This window comes from Manacus candei, unplaced genomic scaffold, assembly GCF_025592945.1.
Source record: "Manacus candei isolate 608988 ecotype Guabito, Panama unplaced genomic scaffold, ASM2559294v1 h1tg000037l, whole genome shotgun sequence".
Taxonomy (NCBI): domain Eukaryota; kingdom Metazoa; phylum Chordata; class Aves; order Passeriformes; family Pipridae; genus Manacus; species Manacus candei.
Window position 1 is genome coordinate 6,443,749 of NW_026138085.1, and position 17,370 is coordinate 6,461,118.

A 17,370-nucleotide genomic window follows, 5' to 3' on the forward strand; every position below is an offset into this window, starting at 1 on the left:
CCCTGCTGCAGCTGCTGGTGGTGCTGGGGTAAATCTGACCTGACAGAAGGGAGAGCAGGACCCGGTTCCTTCAGAGCGCCTTGCGGTGTTCTGGCCTGAGCATTGGTGTGTCTACAGCTCCCATCAAACTGCATGTAAAGCCCTGCCATGGGCTTCAATTCCTCATTGCTGACAGCATGTGCCTTTCAGAGTAAACAACTTGCTATATATTTTTTTCTTGTTTTTTTTTTTTTCTTTAGAGAAGCAGACAGAAAGGGAGACCAAAGGGATTTCTTTTAAACAGTGAAATGCAAAGTCTCACCATTTCCTGAGCAGTGTAAGACCCACAGGCTGTCACTGAGGGACAGACCCAGGAGTCCTCCTCGGGAGGCTGAGAGTTGTATAGAGTTATTCAGTGAAAACTGAAAGGGTTGTGTCCTCCTTGAAAGCCCCTTTTGAGCTCAGGGTCCACCTCCTGCCAAGGCATGGTGGGATGCAGGGACAGTGGGATGCACTGAGCCACCCTCAGGGGATCTGTGGGTGGGCTTGTGCTCTGGCTCTCCCATTACCAGACATCCTCCCCCAAACCCCTTAATTTTTGATGACCTCCTTGTGCTTTCTTCATCCGCCTGAGTGGTTTCAGATGTAGGTTTTGTTTTCCATTAACGGGACCCGTTGGTGTCCCACTTGCTTTCTCTCTGGCAGCCGAGCAGCAGGCTGGGAGTGGATCATTGTGCCATGACTTGGTCGTGGTCCTGATTGGGGACTGCATCCCTGTCCCCTTGGCAAACCCCCACAGCCCTCTCTCTCTCTGTTAGGGGATCTAACGGGAGGAGGAGGGACGTGGTTGCGGTGAGTTATTATCTCACACTTATCAGCATTAAACTGGATTTGGCAACTCATAGCCCGGGATTTGAATGATCTAAATCCTTCATTTGGCAGCCCGGTTTGCTGTTATTTATGGTGCTTCCCGATTTATTGTCATCTGCAGTTGGAGGCTTTGTGTGTAGTGCTGTCCACCGAGTGATTTATACAGATAATAAAGAGAGTGGGGCGTCCGGCGCTGTGGTCCCAAAGCCCCTCACAGCCTTCCCATCCCCCAGTGCCAGAGAGCAACAGAGCTGGGGAAGGGTCTGGAGCACAAATCTCATGAGAAGCGACTGAGGGAGCTCAGTTTGGAGAAAAGGAGGCTCATAGGGGACCTCCTTGCTCTCTACAACTCCCTGACAGGAGGGTGGAGCCAGGTGGGGGTCAGGCTCTGCTCCCAGGGAGCAAGGGACAGGACAGGAGGAAATGACCTCAAGTTGTACCAGGGGAGGTTTTGATTGGATATTAGGAAAAATTACTTCCCTGAAAGGGCTGTTCAGCCCTGGCACAGGCTGCCCAGGGTAGTGGTGGAGTCCCCATCCCTGGAGGCACGTGGCAGATGAGGAGATGCAGCACCTGGGGACATGGTTTAGTGGTGGCCTTGGCAGTGCTGGGGGAATGGTTGAACTCAGTGATCTTAGAGGGCTTTTCCAGCCTAAACAATTCCATGATGCTATGTTGTCAGAGGCCTGCTTACACTACCCACCCCAAAGGAGATGTGTCCTACTGGGAAAGCAGTGAGTAGGCAGAGCCCCTGCGGGGGGCCGGGGGACACCTCTCTGGCCGGTGGGTTTGAGTCCAGGGATGCCCCTGCCACCATTGACTCCTGCTGTTGCCTGGGCCTCACGGGCTGGACTGGGCATGCCATCCTGTGCCAGTCGGGGCCATGTGCTCCTGGCAGGGGTGGTGGGACATGTGTGGTGTCTCATGGCCTCCCCACCCAGACAGGTGGTACCAGGGCCCTTCTGCATAGAGCTGCTGCTAAAGCTGGGGCAGGCAGGATGTGGTGGGAGCAGGGACAAGGTACTGGGATGCTCTGGGAGCGAGGACGAGGTGCCTGGGATGCTCCAGGAGCAGGGAAAGGGCACTCAGGCCCCTGCCCTGGTGATCAGAAGGGGAGGGATGGCTGTGTGGACAGCTCCCTGCTGCGGATCAGGCTGCTCCAGGGATCCGGGTCTCAGCACCGACATAAGCTTCCCTGGTTTATCTCCTTTCTTTTTAATAACAGTCATTCCCCATTCCTGGTGGAGGGCACGCCTTCCTCCACACTGGGAGAGGGGGAGGGGGGTGTATTGTAAATTTCCTATTTTTCTCATAGAACTGTATCGCTACGGCGGAAATCAAATCCTGTCTTCGATATTTTTAGCACGAGAGCGTGAAGACGCAGTGATGCCGAGGGAAGGGAGGATGGGAGGGGAGGGAGGATGGCGGGGCTGAGTCTCCATGGAAACTGTTTGCTTTAAATTCCCGCATTCGGGGCACTGAGCGTGTAGGAGGTGATGAAGGAAATGAAAAAAAGCAAAAAAGAGGGAAGGTTTTTTCCTTTCTGTTGTCACAAAACTGCTGAAGGAACCTTAGGAGAAACGAGCATAAATTATTGATCATCTCAGCGCGAATACATGTGCGTTTTAATTAATAATCACCCTGTCATGTCTCTCGAGGGCAGTGGGTGGGATGTGCAGGCAGCAGCTGTGACTGACCGCCAGTGCTGGAGGGGCCCAGGCTTGTCCAGAGACACCTTTGGAAAGGAACTGGTGCTGCTCTGTGCTCCCGAGCTGTAACCTCTGTAGAACCCCTCTGTTTCCCTTTGGGATGTTCTCCTGCGCCATGCCAGGCTGCTGTTACTGCCTGGAGACACCCGGGAGAAGAGCCGGCACCCAGCCCACGGGGTGTTGGGGGATGATGCTCCTGTTGACTGTGGTGGGCTTGGGTTGGATACTTCTGCTCACAAGACGGTTATTTTAACATTTAGGGCTTTTTTTTAAGGCATGAAAGGTGTTGTTAGCCAGGCTCTGTTGTTGTCCTTGTCTGAAGTCCTGACAGCGGACATGAGTAAACAGAAGGTCCAGGAGAGTATGTGGACCTGCAGCCCCCTGTCCCTGTGGGTGCAGTGTAAATGGGTGGGTGGGCTGGGGTGGCACAAGGGTCCCCGTGGTGCCCTGCCCTACTGTCTCAGACCACAGCCCTGCTGACAGGGTGATGCATTTGCATTAGGTCATGTCTGAAAAATGTCTTGCTGCAGCATGGAAGTTATTTTTAATTCATTGAAAAGGGAATGGCCTAAAACCGGCAACTGGGGATGGAGAGGATTAAATAGTGCAAAACAGGTACATTTTCAGCTGAGTAATTTTAGAAGGCAGAAGCGTATCTCAGTGAGGGGTGCACATTAGCACTGCCTGACCATGGCCACTGCCTGACCAGTCCCTTGGCTGCTGCTGGAGTGGCTGTTCCATGTGTTTGGGGGGTGCTGTCTTGCCTGGTGTCCTGGAAGACAGTCCCTTAGTGGTCCCAGCAACACCAGGAGTCCGGGCCAGTCACTGCATTTTGTCTTTTCTCATCTGCTCTTGTAACTTTCTAATCTGTATCTGAGTAGGATATGGGATATGAGAGGGAGAAGGGACAACTCAGGTTATAAGGTTCTGAGGCTTTCTCTGCTGGTACACAACAGAGCTGATAATCAGGAGGGGCCACAGCAGTGCTCAGAGGGCTCTGAGGTGCCAGTGCCTGCAGCCTGGGCAGTGCCATGGCCTGTGTGCACAGCCAGTGTTTGCCACCGTGCCAGCACCGGGGTCTGCCCCTTCCCAGGGCTGCGGGGCTGCAGCCCTGGGCTGTGCAGCCCTGTCAGTCCTGGTGCTGCAGGAATGAGAGGGACAGAGAATGCAAATGGCAGGAGTGAGCTGGCAGCTGTCATGGCCAAGTGCTGCTCATCGCAGAATTCATCCTGCACCCAGTGTTGGGGCTCCAAGGCAGTGGTTGCTCTTCCCGTTTCCCGGCTCCGTGCTGGCAGAGTGTGGCTCCCCAGGCAGTGGGTGAGCACCAGTTGGGCAGTAATTGCTGTGGAATTAACCTCTGACATTCTTCTAAAAATAGACCCTATAAATCCAATCATTAGCAGCTCCCGTCCGCGTTGCCTGAAGGGTAAACACTGCAGATTAAAGCGTTTGCAGTTACAGGTCCCATCGCTTCTCCCGCTGCTGAGCCCAGCACCCTGGAGATGGCACCTTGGTTTGTGGGGAAAGGGAGTGATGTGAGCATCGTGGCCTTTGGGCTGATGGAAGGCTGAAAGGCGTCACTTTAATTTACCTTGGTAGGCAGTGGCAGATTTGGCAACGGGCACAGGAAAGCAGCGGTGTGGATGTGGTCACCTGGGCTGCTCTGCCTGGAGAGCTCAGAGGCAGAGGACAAAGGTGTCCTCATTCATCTGCTCCCTCTCCTCTGAGGAGGAAGGCAAACCATCACTCCAGACAGAAGGTGGCATAAGGACCAGGTGGGAGTGAGACTTGCCCAACACCCGGGTGCCATGGCAGGTGCCAGGATGAGGTGCTGGGGCACTGGTGGCACTGAGCCCTCGCCAGGTCCCAGGAATCAATTGTGTCACCCGAAGCGGTGGGGTGACTCCCTAGGGCACTCCCCTGGGGGACCGTGCCATGCCATGCCGTGCCATGCTGTGCCATGCCATGCTGTGCCATGCCATGCTGTGCCACCCAGCCCTGCGCCTGTGCTGCCAGCAGCAGTCCCCAGGCTGCATTTAGCACAGGCACAGTGCCTGGAAATCCCCCTGGGTCCGGTGTTGGGGAACAGGCCAGGGCAGGGGTGCAGGAGCACCAGGCAGGTCTGGGCTCATGACAGCATAGTTCCAAAATGCTGGGTCTGTTTAGTGTTAGAGACAATAGAAAAACAGGGATTTATGGAGATGCCACAGGGGATGGAGCACTGACAGGGCGTGTAGCTGCACGGGGAATGGCGCTTTCTGGATGCCTGCGGAAACCAGGCTGCAGTTACTTAAATTGTCTTTGTCTTCTCCTTCTCAGCTGACATCATCTCCACAGTCGAGTTCAACCACACTGGAGAGTTACTGGCAACAGGGGACAAGGGGGGCCGGGTTGTAATATTTCAGCGTGAGCAGGAGGTAAGTGCCAGTGAATGCAAAATGCCCATTTTATCCTTTTAAGTGAAGCGTCCTGCTGTTTCCTAATCTGCCTGTGTCACTCCTAACCTCAGGGCTCTCCTGGCAGACTCCAAGCTGAAAAGCCACTATTAACATCAGCAGGGCCAGATTTCCTCCTGTCAGACACCCTCCAGAAGTCACATTTCCTGCATCCTTCTGTTCCAAGTGTAACAGGGATCAGGCGGCGGGTCTGAGTGTGTGGTGAGAGCCTGTCTCAGAGGTGACACCACCCCAAGAGCCCCCTCACACCACCAAAATTCTGGAAAGTGTAGATGGATGCAGCGATTGCATTTCCTTTCCCAAACTTTGCCCAGGAATTGTTAGCAAACGCTCTGCTGGAAGTTGGAGGTCACACCTGCCAGGGTGGTGTGTGCTTGGCCCTCAGCCCTCAGCATGGCCCAGCGCTGGTGGGTCCCCTGCCAGCCTGGCTGGAGGAGCTGTGCTGGCTCCCCCCACCAGGGAGGGTCCCCACCATTTCCGAAGCCATCCTGGTTTGCTGCTCTGGCCCGGGCTGAGCTGGTGGGACCTGTCCTCCCCCACACTGAAAGGGATGAGTCAGACCTGGCCATGAGACATGTCACAGTTTTAAATTTTTCTCAAAGTTAAAGCCTCAAAATTATTTCTCTTCAGGCTGGAGAGAACCCAGTGGTTAAAAGTTGCATGTGTAGACAGTCATCAGCCTTTCCATCACTATTTCATTTCTCCTTTCCCTCTCATTTCATTACTCTGCTGCTTTTCTTGAACTTTAAGCCTCCAGCATCACTCCGGGTGTATCCGCTCAGCTCCTGCTCCAGGGGACATGTGGGGCTTCACCCCCCCAAACGCTCCATTCGTGTGTGGGAGGTTCATCTCCACGGTGGTTTTACTTAATTACCTCAGCCCTGTTTGGAGCCCGGTGCCGTTGGTTCATTTGTGGCATTTGCAGATACATGGTGTCTTCCAAGCACTGAACTGGGGCACAGTGTCAGTTCCCACAGGGACCACTCCTGCTTCTTGCTGTGTTATCCTTACTCTGTAACCATGGACCCACTGGGCAGGCACTGCCCATCCCATACCACTGGCTGCCGCCAGTGGCTCCTCTGTGGTGAGTCCAGCACCCAGCAGGAGCTGGAGCTCAGTCCCATCCATTCACTGGGGACGGCCAGTGTGGTGGGATCTGTTCATGCTACACTCCCTCTCCATTCCCTCTGTGTTTCCACTCCATTCCCTCTACATTTCTTCTCCATTCCCGCTGTGTTCTCATTCTGTTCCCTCACCGTTCCCACTCTGTTCTCGCTCTGTTCCTGCTCCATTCCCTCTCCATTCCAACTCTGTTCCTTCTCCGATTCTCCTCTGTCCCCTCTCCGTTCCCACTCTGTTCCCACTGAGCACACCAGGAGCCCTGGTGCCAGGAGAGGCTATCCCAGGGTGTCCAGCCCTGCTCTTGCGTTGCTTCACAAACCCTGGAGAGCCCCGAGCCCGCTGCCAGCGCCTTCAGCTCCTGCCTCTCCCTCTGCAGAGCAAGAACCAGCCCCACCGCAGGGGAGAGTACAATGTCTACAGCACCTTCCAGAGCCACGAGCCGGAGTTCGATTACCTGAAGAGCCTGGAGATCGAGGAGAAGATCAATAAGATCCGATGGCTGCCGCAGCAGAACGCGGCCTATTTCCTGCTCTCCACCAACGGTGAGTGCCCACGGCCCTGGGTGCCTGGGCTCAGAGAGAACGGGAGGTGGAGGGAGGGAGACTTCTTCCTCGCTGACAACTTTTGGTTTTTATTCTTTGGATCCTGGGAACTCTTGTGGGTCTTTTTTTCTTTTTTTAAGACAAACTGCAGCTGATTTGTTTCAATTTGCAGTTCCGTTCAGCTCAGCAGTTCCATGTTATGTTCTGATAAATATCATGAGGATCCAGGAATATTACTTGGGATGAATGGGACCTTAAGATGGATGTGACTTAATTACTTCAGGGGAAAAGGAGGGGTCTAATCATCTTCCATAACCAACTTACTTTGTGTTGTAGAATTGACTCTATTGATCATTGTAATAAAATTCAAAGACTTACTAAACTCATTTGAGGGGAGAATCATTGAAATGCAATTAAGATTAATTATACAGCATAATGTTCTGTTAATTGAGTTTTTAAATAGTTTTTTGATTAACAGGGATATTACTCTTCCATGTGGGATGGTGTTCCATACGCAGGCAGGTTATCAGAATGATTCTTTTGGAAATACTCCCGTGTTATGCTGTTTCTTTTTGTTCTTACTGTTACACTAACATTTTATATCGAACCCCCCAAAGTAGAGCAGGTTAATAAAAACAAAATTAATGGTGCTCCATTGGAGTTGCCGTGTAAGGGAGAAAATGAAGATGGATGATGGGATTGTGTATGAAACCTGGTGGAAGTGATGATAAACTATGGATGGAGTCCCTGCCAGGAGGGAGCAAAGAAAACACCATTATTCAGAATAACCCCACGTGTTCCTGGGGTTCCTTCCCCAGGGGCTCTGTGGCACAGGGGATGGGATGCTGGGAGGGGACACCAGGAGGGGACAGGGAACTGTGGGGGAGGTTGGAGCTGACTTTGGTCCCTGGTGAGTACTGGTCTGTGCACAGTTCTGGGTGGGGAAAGTCAGGACGACTCTGAGTGAGCTACAGAAACCCTGTCATGTCCTTTGAGGTGTGTCCAGAATGCCCCATGTGTCTTTGCTCCTCTGCAGAGCTGCACGTGAGCAGCTTTCTGTGGGGACAGGTACATCTGTCACCCCTTCCAGCATGTGGCATTGGGGGACAGCAGATTTTTCCAACCAGCATGGTCTTGGTGTGTCCATCAGTGTGTGGCTCAGGTGACACTCTCCTCTCTCCTCCCCCAGATAAGACTGTGAAGCTATGGAAGGTCAGCGAGCGGGACAAGAGACCGGAGGGATACAACCTCAAGGATGAGGATGGCCGTCTCCGAGACCCCTCCATGATCACCATGCTACGGGTGAGTGTGGGGAACCGTGGCTGTCAAGGAGCCTTTTACTGCAGGGGCTTGGATGAAAATTGCTGTTGGTGTCCCCTGTGTGCCCTGGTACCTGCAGTGCCATCCTGCCCTGGTCAGTTGATGTCAGAGGGCATCCTTGTTTGGAGGCCAGTGCTTTGGATGGTGAATAGGCATGGGAACGGAGGAGAGAGCTGCTGTGGGGCTGTGCAAGCTCTGGGCAGGTGTGCCACCAGTGCCACGTTCTGTCCTGTGTCAGGTACCCCAGTGCCACACTGCTGCTGTGCCACCCCACAGGCCGTGTCCATCCTGGTGAGGAGGCAGGACATGAGCCTACCTATCCTGGAGCATTCACATGTGCAGCTGGTGCTGCTGTGGGAGCACAAGTACTTCCTCTACATGAGTTTTCCTCCTGGTCATGACAGTAAGCAGACCAGACCATCTGGTAATTTATTATCATCCTATCAGAATTTGCATTGTGAGCACTTGTGGGTTTTATAGTACAAAATTGTTACTGTGATTGCCCTGACCTCACTCTGTGGCTCCCAGTTCCATTGTGGATGATGCCACTGAGAACCCTGGGCAGGTGGTTAATTCTTGTCTCTGTATGGGGTTGCTCCTGGTGTCTGGCAGCCTTTTCCTTTACAGAGCAAGAGACCATTTGTTTCATGTAGATGTGTATCTGCTGTTCAGGCAGCATTTCCAGCCTAACATGCCATTACCTGACAGCCTGTTGGAGAGGTTTGCTTGGCATCCAGCTGTTGGAGCTGGGGCTGTCAGCGCTCAGTGAGGCAGGAAGCAGGGTTTGGAAAAGCAGAAGTGTTAAAGGTGTTACCCCAGGTAGTGCTTCCTTCTCTGGTTAAACACACTGAGAAGGTCCTAGGATTTCTTTTTCCCCTGTGGAAAGGCAAACTGAAATATCAGAGAGCTGGACACTGCTGGAGTCCACTCTCTGCCTTGAAAGTTTCAGCTTTTGTTTTACTCTCAGCCCTTTTCACTCCTGGTAGCAGCTCGGTGCTGTGTGGCTGGAGGAGTTGCTGTTTGGTGTCTGCCAGTCACTGGGATCAGGCACTGCTGTTCCTGCTCCTGGTGAGTGGCCCCACAGGAGAGCAGCTCCTGCTTCACCACGGCACTGGGAGGTAAAACACGCTGTAAGTGCTCGGTGTTATGGTTATTGGTATCTGCTGTGTAGTGCCTGCGGTCCCTGAGGACAGAGGATTGAGGAGTCTTCTGCCAGCTCCTTTTGATCTAATGTTTTGATGATTTTACTTAGACAGATATTTACATAGCTGTAACCGTTTTGCTGCAGCTTGGTGTATCTCTGACGTGTAATTGTCCTGTGATGCTCGTGCTTTGGAGTAAAGCCACATCCATCCACCGTTTAATTTTCAACCACAAACAAGCAAAAAAGGGTTTTAAACCCACCTTGCTGCAGTCATTTCTCACCCATTTGGCTTAATGGTTTAAATGTGCTTGATGAGCATCATCCTCTGAGGAATTTCTAACCCACATAGTGCAAAAGGAATATTTAACTCTGCTTAGGGTGTGAAGTGTGGTGTTTGCTGTCAGGAGAGGAGCTCTGCTGATTTGAATCGCCCCAGGTCTAATAACTGCAGCCCTTCAGCCTCGTGTAACAGCCTCGATGTGCTCCTGAGCGCCGCTCGCTGTACCTGTGCCATGGGATGTGTGCAAGAGATAATTGACACAAGTAATATTCAGGGTTTAAACCTTTTCAAAGAGAGGATGTGTTTGCTTTGGTCCCTCACAGAGCAGTCAGTCTGTGGTGACACCCTGGGTGCTCTGTCCCACGGAGCCGGCGGGCACCGGGTGCTGCCGGTGTTTGGCGTGGGCTGTGCCACTGCTGGGAAGGTGTGATGGGCAGGGCTGTTGTGTGCCTAATTCTTCATGTTTGTAGCTGTTGCCTTTCTGCCCCAGCAAAGAGATTTGTCTCTTTTCCTTGTGTACATTCCACAGAGCATTTAGGTGGCAAGGCAGTGTGGGCCATTTGGCTTTTTTTGGCTGTAAAATGCACATGGCAGAACTAATCAATTTCAAATGTTCGTCAGCAAAGCAGTGCCATGGAAACTAAGAAAAAAAAAAACAAAAAGGGTTTTCCCGTTTTAATTAGTTGCTTCCAGTGCCTCAGAGCAGCTCAGGGTGTGGCATCCACACACTCGGCTGCCCTTTGAGGTCCAGCCTCTCAGGGTGTGACATCCACATGCTCGGCTGCCCTTTGGGGCAGCCTGGCTGCTCTGTCCACTCTGGGCTCACCACCACATATTGGGAGGCTGCTGGGGGGGGCACTGGCTCAGAGTCATTGACCTTTCAGATATTTTTCCTCTCTTTTCCACAGCAATGACCCTGCTGGTATCTGTGTCCAGACGTGCTGTAACAGCAACGTGCCAGGCAGGGTTATCACATGGGTTTGAATCACTGTGAATGGGGTTTGGGAACATGGCTGTGTTTCTGCACACTCCTCCTTGGAAAAGCAGGGAAACAGTGAACAGCCTAGTGGGATTTTACTGACACTGGCTATTTTTCAGTGGGAGAAGTAAGTTAAAAAACATCTTTTCAAACCATCACCTCTTTAAGGGGAATGCTGTTCTGATGGGAGTAGCATGAGGAGTTCAGGGGTTTAACTTCAAATGAGAAAAATGTTCTGTTTGTTCTCTGAGGTCTCTGCAGACTCAGGTGGGTCTTTAGTGGGCAACAAGTCCATGCCCATGTCTGAGAACAGGATCAGGGACAGGCAACAGAAGGAGCAGTGTGAGTGCAGTGCTGGGCAGTGAGGGTCTTGTCTGGGGACAAGAGGTGGAACCAGCAGCTCCATCAGCTCTGTGGATGAGCAATGAGGCAGTGGCTTTGTCCTCCCACAGGAAGGTCCCTTCCGTATATCACAGGGCAGGTCTTATGTGACAAAATCCTGAGGAGCATGAAATTGTCAGTCTACCATGAAAATAGTGTTTGATGCTTGTTTCGTCTGCAAAATATTAATCTGGAGGTGACATTGGGCAGCCACAGAATGTGCCTTGTGTAGGTAGGAAATGAATGGGGAGTGTGCCTGGGGGAGCTCAGCTGCTGGAGGAGCTCAGCTGCTGGGGTGGGTGGAAAACTCACTGGATTTATCCCTGAGCGCTCGCTCTGCTCCCGATTTGCCAGGGACTGGATTATAGTTTCCTTCTCGCAGACCCAAGGCTGGGGTCAATCCAGGCTTCGGTTTGACTAATCCCCCTTGTCCAAATCCTGTGGGAGGCTGTGGAGCAAGCTGGGTGCCAGCCGTGCTGGTGCAGAGCAGTGGGGTGGGCTGGGGGGAGTGGGGTTGCACAGTCACCCACTGGGCTGGCCTGGCATCACCACTGTGCTGATCTGGCACCACCACTGTCCTGATCCAGCACCACTGCTGTGCTGGCTTGGCACCACCACCCTCAGCTCTCACTGGAGAGGGATGTGCGTCCTGCTGTAAATGCAGGAGCGAGGAAAGCTCTCCCCACTGGCTCACAGCACGGCTGGCCCAGCTGAGCATGGCTGTGCCTGTCAGGGTCACAGGGGGAGCTGCCTGCAGCTGGTCCTGCAGTAATCCATTGGGCCCAGAGGGTTTCCATGGAGGTAACCAGAAGCAACCCCCCCTCTCCATTGCACAGAAATGGGTAGGTGGTCCCACTGCAGTCAGTCATGTCATATTCACACCCTTTGTGAATTCCTGGCCTCTGGTGCGTCCCATGAGGATTCACAGCATTGCTTTCCCTTTGCATGTGGGTTGTTGGGTCCCTTCCCTCTGTGGGGCTGTGTGGGAGGTCCATGTCCCCACCTGACCCCCAGTGCAGGGCAGCTCAAACCCGGCACACGTTGGCTGTGGGCTTTGGGAGGTTTGCGACTGTTTGTCCCAGGAGCTGAGCCCTTGATCCTTTCCCCCATGTATTGACCTGTGCTTTGCTAACTCTGCTGCCACGTGGCACCTCTGGGCAGAGGATGAGGCGTTCCTGAGAAGCACCGAATCTCTGTGGCTCTGCAGGCCACGTCCATCACAGCACTGTGGATGACACGGAGAGCTCGGCCACGCGGAGCTTTTCCGCAGGGAGCATCCGGTGACAGCCGACACGACAGACAATGAAAGGGGAAGCCTGATGGGGACAGGGGCAATTACTGACACATCCCCGGCGCTGTGGTCCTTCGCTCAGGGCTGGAGGTGGCAGGAGGATGCACAGTAGCAGTGGTGGGAAGGCCAGCTCCCTCCACCCCAGCCACAGAGTAAATGAGTTTTACAGCTCAAGGGCAGGTTAGTGTCTCATAAGCTCGGGGAAGCCTTCGCCAGACACAGGGAGAGGGATCAAGTGTCATGTGTGCCTGGAGTGAGTGGGATGTCTCTTCTGCAGGGGGTGCCTGCTAAAGGCAGGAAGAAAAATTAAGACATATTTTGTTTTAAATGAAAAATGACTGGAATTCCCCCCTTCCTGAAAAGAGAAAGTAATTGAATTTATTAGTGCTTTATTTTATTTGACAGTCTTTCTGTGTACTTGATGCGCTTTGTTACACTGAATTACCCTTTAATAATGGGTGTGTGTGACACCAGAGCCTGCCCTGAGGTGGGCTCCGGAGCTGGAGCAGGGATGTGTGAGGAGGCCTCTGCTGTTGAGGATTGCCATGGCACTGCTGATAGAGTCAGGTTGGTTGGGCAGACGCTGACTCAGCCTGTGCCTGCTTCAAAAAAGCATAAGACCCAGTTCCAGTTGCTGTCACATTGCCCCATTTGTTGATGTTCCCTCTCCACTGCAGCTGAGGGCTGGGCAGCTGCTCCCTTCAGCCATCCCAAGCCAGGGTTCCCTGCGCTGCAGGATCCCACTGTTGGGGGATGAGCTTTTCAAACCAATATGTGCTCCTGGTACATTCCTGGCTGCTCCTGCCTCAAAGTCCTTTCAGGGTTAAATCCTGATTGCTGATACCCTTAAGCAAAAGCTTGCAGCATGTGGGTGTGCTGGTTTCCATATTTCAGTGCAGATTCTTCCCACAGTAGCAGATAAAAATCCCTGCCTTAACAAACCAGTCATGCATGACCAGGTTTGTTGCTCTCGTGGGGTTTTGTCTGGGAATGGGCCAAGTCCCAGGCATAAAAGAAGTCTCCCCAGGATTTGGCTCTGAAGTAACGTGGAGAATGTTCTTGGCTGAGGAGTTTGTTGTACCACCGTGGTTGAGTGGCTGCCATGTAGGAACAAGTAGGGAATTGTGCTGGGGCACTGGGAGCTGCAGGCGCCTGTGATGCTGGGATCAGCCCAGGATTGCCTGGATTGGGGATGGGGACCAGCCCAGGTCTGACCACGAGCTGTACCGGGTCTCACAGAGCCATCTCGCTGAGCAGAATCCCCTGACAAGCCTTCTCTGTGCTTGTTTTCATGTCCAGCCAGGCTCGGTGAAGCTGCTGAACCCTTTCTCTTTGCACAGCCATCGTGTTCCCGACGGTCAGGCTGACAGCCGGTCCCTGTGGTCCTGGAGCCGCTGTCCCCCGTCTCCAGCTGGCTGAGCAGAGTCCGTCAGCGCAAACGATGCATCATTGGCTGTGTCAGGTGGAATTAGCAGGCAGGCTCGTCACATTAGGCTCAGGCTCTGAGCTGGCAGCGCCAGTGCTCTCGTGTCACTCGAGCTGGCTGTCACTCCCATCCCCACCTCTGCAGCCATGGGAAATCTCTTCAGGCAGCACACAGATAATAAAAGTAATGAAGTAGCTGGAGGGAACAGCTCACTGGCGAGCAGGAGCACGGACTGACACATTCCTGGTGTATTAAGTTTCCTTCAAAGCGTTGTGTCCGAAGTTATTACTGACCCCACTCCTCACACACATGGTCCCTACTGCATCTCCCCATCCCCTCTGGGTTATGCTGATTCATCTAAAGGCAGCTCTGTCCCTGGTCCTTCCCTCTGCCCTTGCCTATGTGTCCCTCGCTCTGTCCCTTTTCATCTCCTACTTCCGTCAGTTTGCTGTGAGGCAAATGCAGAAAGGTTAAAGGAAAACTTGTGCTGACCTGGCTCTCTCAAGAAATGCATTTCTGTTAGAAATGCTACAGGAATATCAGGTCCCAGCTATCAGTGACAAAACGAGGCAGAAGTTTTTTGGTTGTTTTTTTGTTTCAAAGCTGGAGCACTTGCTGCAGCGAGATCAGAGCCTGGTTTACTGGGCTCTTGCTGCTTCACTGTGGTCTAAGCATCCTGGAGCCTCTCTCAAAATTAGAAGGCTTTTGGTTTTGTTTGAGAAGGCATTAGGTTTTCCTAGAGAGAGTCTGTTAGGCAGGTAGGATGGAGCGCTGGCAGCCAGAACTCTGTGGGATGCTGTGGGGGTGTCCCCCCACGCCAGGTGCTGGCATGAGTTGGGGGGAATGACCAGACCCTGTCCCTTGGTGCTGATGCTCTGCTCCCCATCCTGCAGGTCCCCGTGCTCCGGCCCATGGACCTGATGGTGGAGGCCACTCCCCGGAGGGTGTTTGCCAACGCACACACCTACCACATCAACTCCATCTCCGTCAACAGCGACTACGAGACCTACATGTCAGCGGATGACCTGAGGATAAACCTGTGGAATTTTGAAATCACAAATCAAAGTTTTAGTATCCTTTGGTGCACATGGCCCTGAGGACAGCCCTGGATTCTGATGAGGGCCAGGGCTGTGCCCGTGCCTGTGGGGGTTAGTGACCAGGCAGTGCAATGGCTTGCTCGGCTCCGCACCCGATCTTGGTGCCTCAGTACAGGAGCTTCACCCTCTGGCAAGGCTGGCCTGGGCTCAGGAGTATGAAATAGTGCTGCCTGCTGTGCACCTGACGGCAGAGTGCCCAAGGTCCCCAGTCCCAGGTGTCATTGCCAAGGCACTGCCCTCTCATCTCTGCCTCTGCTGCCAGCACATCCCTTGAGCACATCCAGCCATCACACCAAGCCGCTCCCTCCACGGCACGGGGCTCAGCTGGCATCGCCACGGCTGCTGCTGTCACCTGCCGTGAGGGTGACACGTTTCTGAATTTACCTGCAGGGTCTGGTGGGGTGGGTGGAGGGAGGGGGATCTGCAGGTGGTGGAGGAGACAGATGCCTTGGGGAAGATGGAGACACTAATGGTGCGGTCCCCGTTATACCCTGCAGCAGGTGACAGGCTGCCAGTCACCGCCGTACAAATGAGGTCGTACCAGTCACCCTTGTAACAGCTGCATCGGAAATAATAACACGGGGCACTAATCATCAGTGATATTTATATGGTGTTTCCTGCCGAGAAATCCCTGGGGCACAGTTTAGGCAGCTGGAGAGGATTTCAGCAGTCACAGGCGTGTGGCTGTGGGAGCTCAGAGTGGGTGTGGGAAAGTAGGGCTGCAGTGCCTGCTTTTTTTCAGAGATGGAGAAGAACTAAATCTGGGTCAATCCTCAGGGAGTTCAGATGGCCCCAGGGACTTAGAGGGGGTTTTCTGTTGGCTGTTATGCCCTGGGTTTTGAGCCGCCACGCTGCAATAAAAGATGTTTATTCTGGCCTGGGGCGGATGGACAAATTAGGTTTTGTGCCCCGCAGAGGGTCTCCTGGCTGTGGTACCAGAGCTGGGGTTCCCAGCTGAAGAGAAAATGTGTTGGATGTTGGCTTTCCCCTGCACTGGTGGGAGCTGGGCCCTCTCTATGCTGCAGTTTTGCCCCAGGATGGTGCTGCCACCCGGGAACACCCCGTTTGCCTGGGGCGAGGGGGAGCCCCCGTGCCCAGGGACATCAGCAGGAGCAGGGGTGGGAGGAGACCCCCTGGGAGGAGTGGGGTTTGATCTGGGCTGTGTGGGCTCCTTGACTCGCCCTGCCAGACATCGTGGACATCAAGCCCGCCAACATGGAGGAGCTGACGGAGGTGATCACGGCCGCCGAGTTCCACCCGCACCACTGCAACACCTTCGTGTACAGCAGCAGCAAAGGCACCATCCGGCTGTGTGACATGCGCACCGCCGCCCTCTGCGACCGCCACGCCAAGTGTGAGTGCGGGGCCCCTTGGGTTAAAGGAGCACGAAAAAGGGAGTGTGGAGAACCACCTGGGCTTGGGTCTGCCCTACCACCTTGTCTCCTCTCCCCCTGCTGTGCCAGGCTCTGGTCCCCATGGCCACCCACCCTCACACATCCTGCCTGTCCCCAGGAGGAGCAGCTTCCCCTGTGTCCTGGCTCCACACCTTTCGGGGAGCAGGTTAAACCCACCATGGTGATGGTTTGGGTTCAAAGGGTCGTGGGAATGTCAGTGCACAGCAACTACTGAGCTGTCAATGCCAGAGACAGGGATCACTGTATTCCTTCAGGCTGTTTGCCTGAACAGCCCCGGGTCCTGTTGTCAGCTGTGGTTGATGCCACAGGGGTCAGGAGGGGCAGAAAAGCCCCCTTGAAGTTCGGAGTAAGTGGGACCTGTGGGGATGGATGAGCTGCTGTGTCCAGCACAGCCGATCCTGGCTCAGCCTGCACATGTCAGGTGGTGCTTATGGGGAATATTCTCCTTGTCAGCAACTCCTCAGTGGAACATAGGCACGAACACCATGGCATTCACGAGTGGGCTGGCGAATACCTGCTGCTGCTCATTGTGCCCTGGCAGCTCCTGGAAGGCAGTCCCGTGCTGGGCACAGTGTTGAAAATCAGACACAGAGGTGGGACAGACTGAAGGAGTTTGGTACCTGCCTTAGAGATAACGAGGTGTGGCAGAGCCCTGGGCCGCTGTGCTACGTCCCTGGGCAGCCAAACCCCTGTGTCTCCTCTTCTTCTGTGAGTTTGCTTCAGAAAGCGGTCAGTATCCCATGGGAAGTTAAGGAGACTTTCAGTATTCAGAGTTTGATCACATTGCAAGGACAAGATGCACAAACTAGGTGCAGCTGACTGCAGCCCCCCACTAACAACCTGCCTCCAGCAAGCCCCTGGCTGTGTTTGGGTTTAGGTCTCCTGGTGTGGTAGGGAATTACACCCCAGCTGCTGCTTCTGGGATCCTGAGCCACAGTTGCAGTCCAATACCTGTTTTTAACCCAGAGTAAAGCAGACAGAGGAAAGCTCACATTGCTGGTGGTAGTTTGGGAAATACTGAATGGCAGTATTCCCAAATGCTGAGGAAAACACACCTGGTCTGTCCCTGTGTTTCCCAGCCATGGTTTACAGTCTGACAGCAACGGTTCCCAGCTGAAAATCATAATACAATTAAGGAGCAAACAAAATTCATTTTCCTGACACTTCAGCAGCAGAAGCCCCCAGCATTTCCCTTTGTTTGGGCACTGCCTGGTCCCACCAGCCCTCAGCAACACACTGGCGGTGGTGCATCCCACTTGGTGTGACCTCTCCCATGACATCTCCTGATTGATTCCCCTCCATCCCTCCGAAGCATCAGCTGCAGTCAATTGTGGTTCAGCAGATGTGGGAGTCGAAATT

The 17,370-nt window shown here is 53.6% G+C and overlaps 1 protein-coding gene across 2 annotated transcripts in view; it reads left to right on the forward strand.

Annotated features, from left to right (window-relative positions):
• The window catches only part of PPP2R2B (protein phosphatase 2 regulatory subunit Bbeta), a 65,883-nt gene that overhangs the window by 43,399 nt on the left and 5,114 nt on the right, over positions 1 to 17,370 (forward strand). For both annotated transcript variants that reach the window (XM_051794224.1, XM_051794225.1), the window contains 5 exons: positions 4,878 to 4,975; positions 6,513 to 6,678; positions 7,868 to 7,980; positions 14,393 to 14,570; positions 15,786 to 15,950. In XM_051794224.1, the coding sequence (XP_051650184.1) occupies positions 4,878 to 4,975; positions 6,513 to 6,678; positions 7,868 to 7,980; positions 14,393 to 14,570; positions 15,786 to 15,950 (720 nt within the window). The remainder of the gene's footprint in view (positions 1 to 4,877; positions 4,976 to 6,512; positions 6,679 to 7,867; positions 7,981 to 14,392; positions 14,571 to 15,785; positions 15,951 to 17,370) is intronic.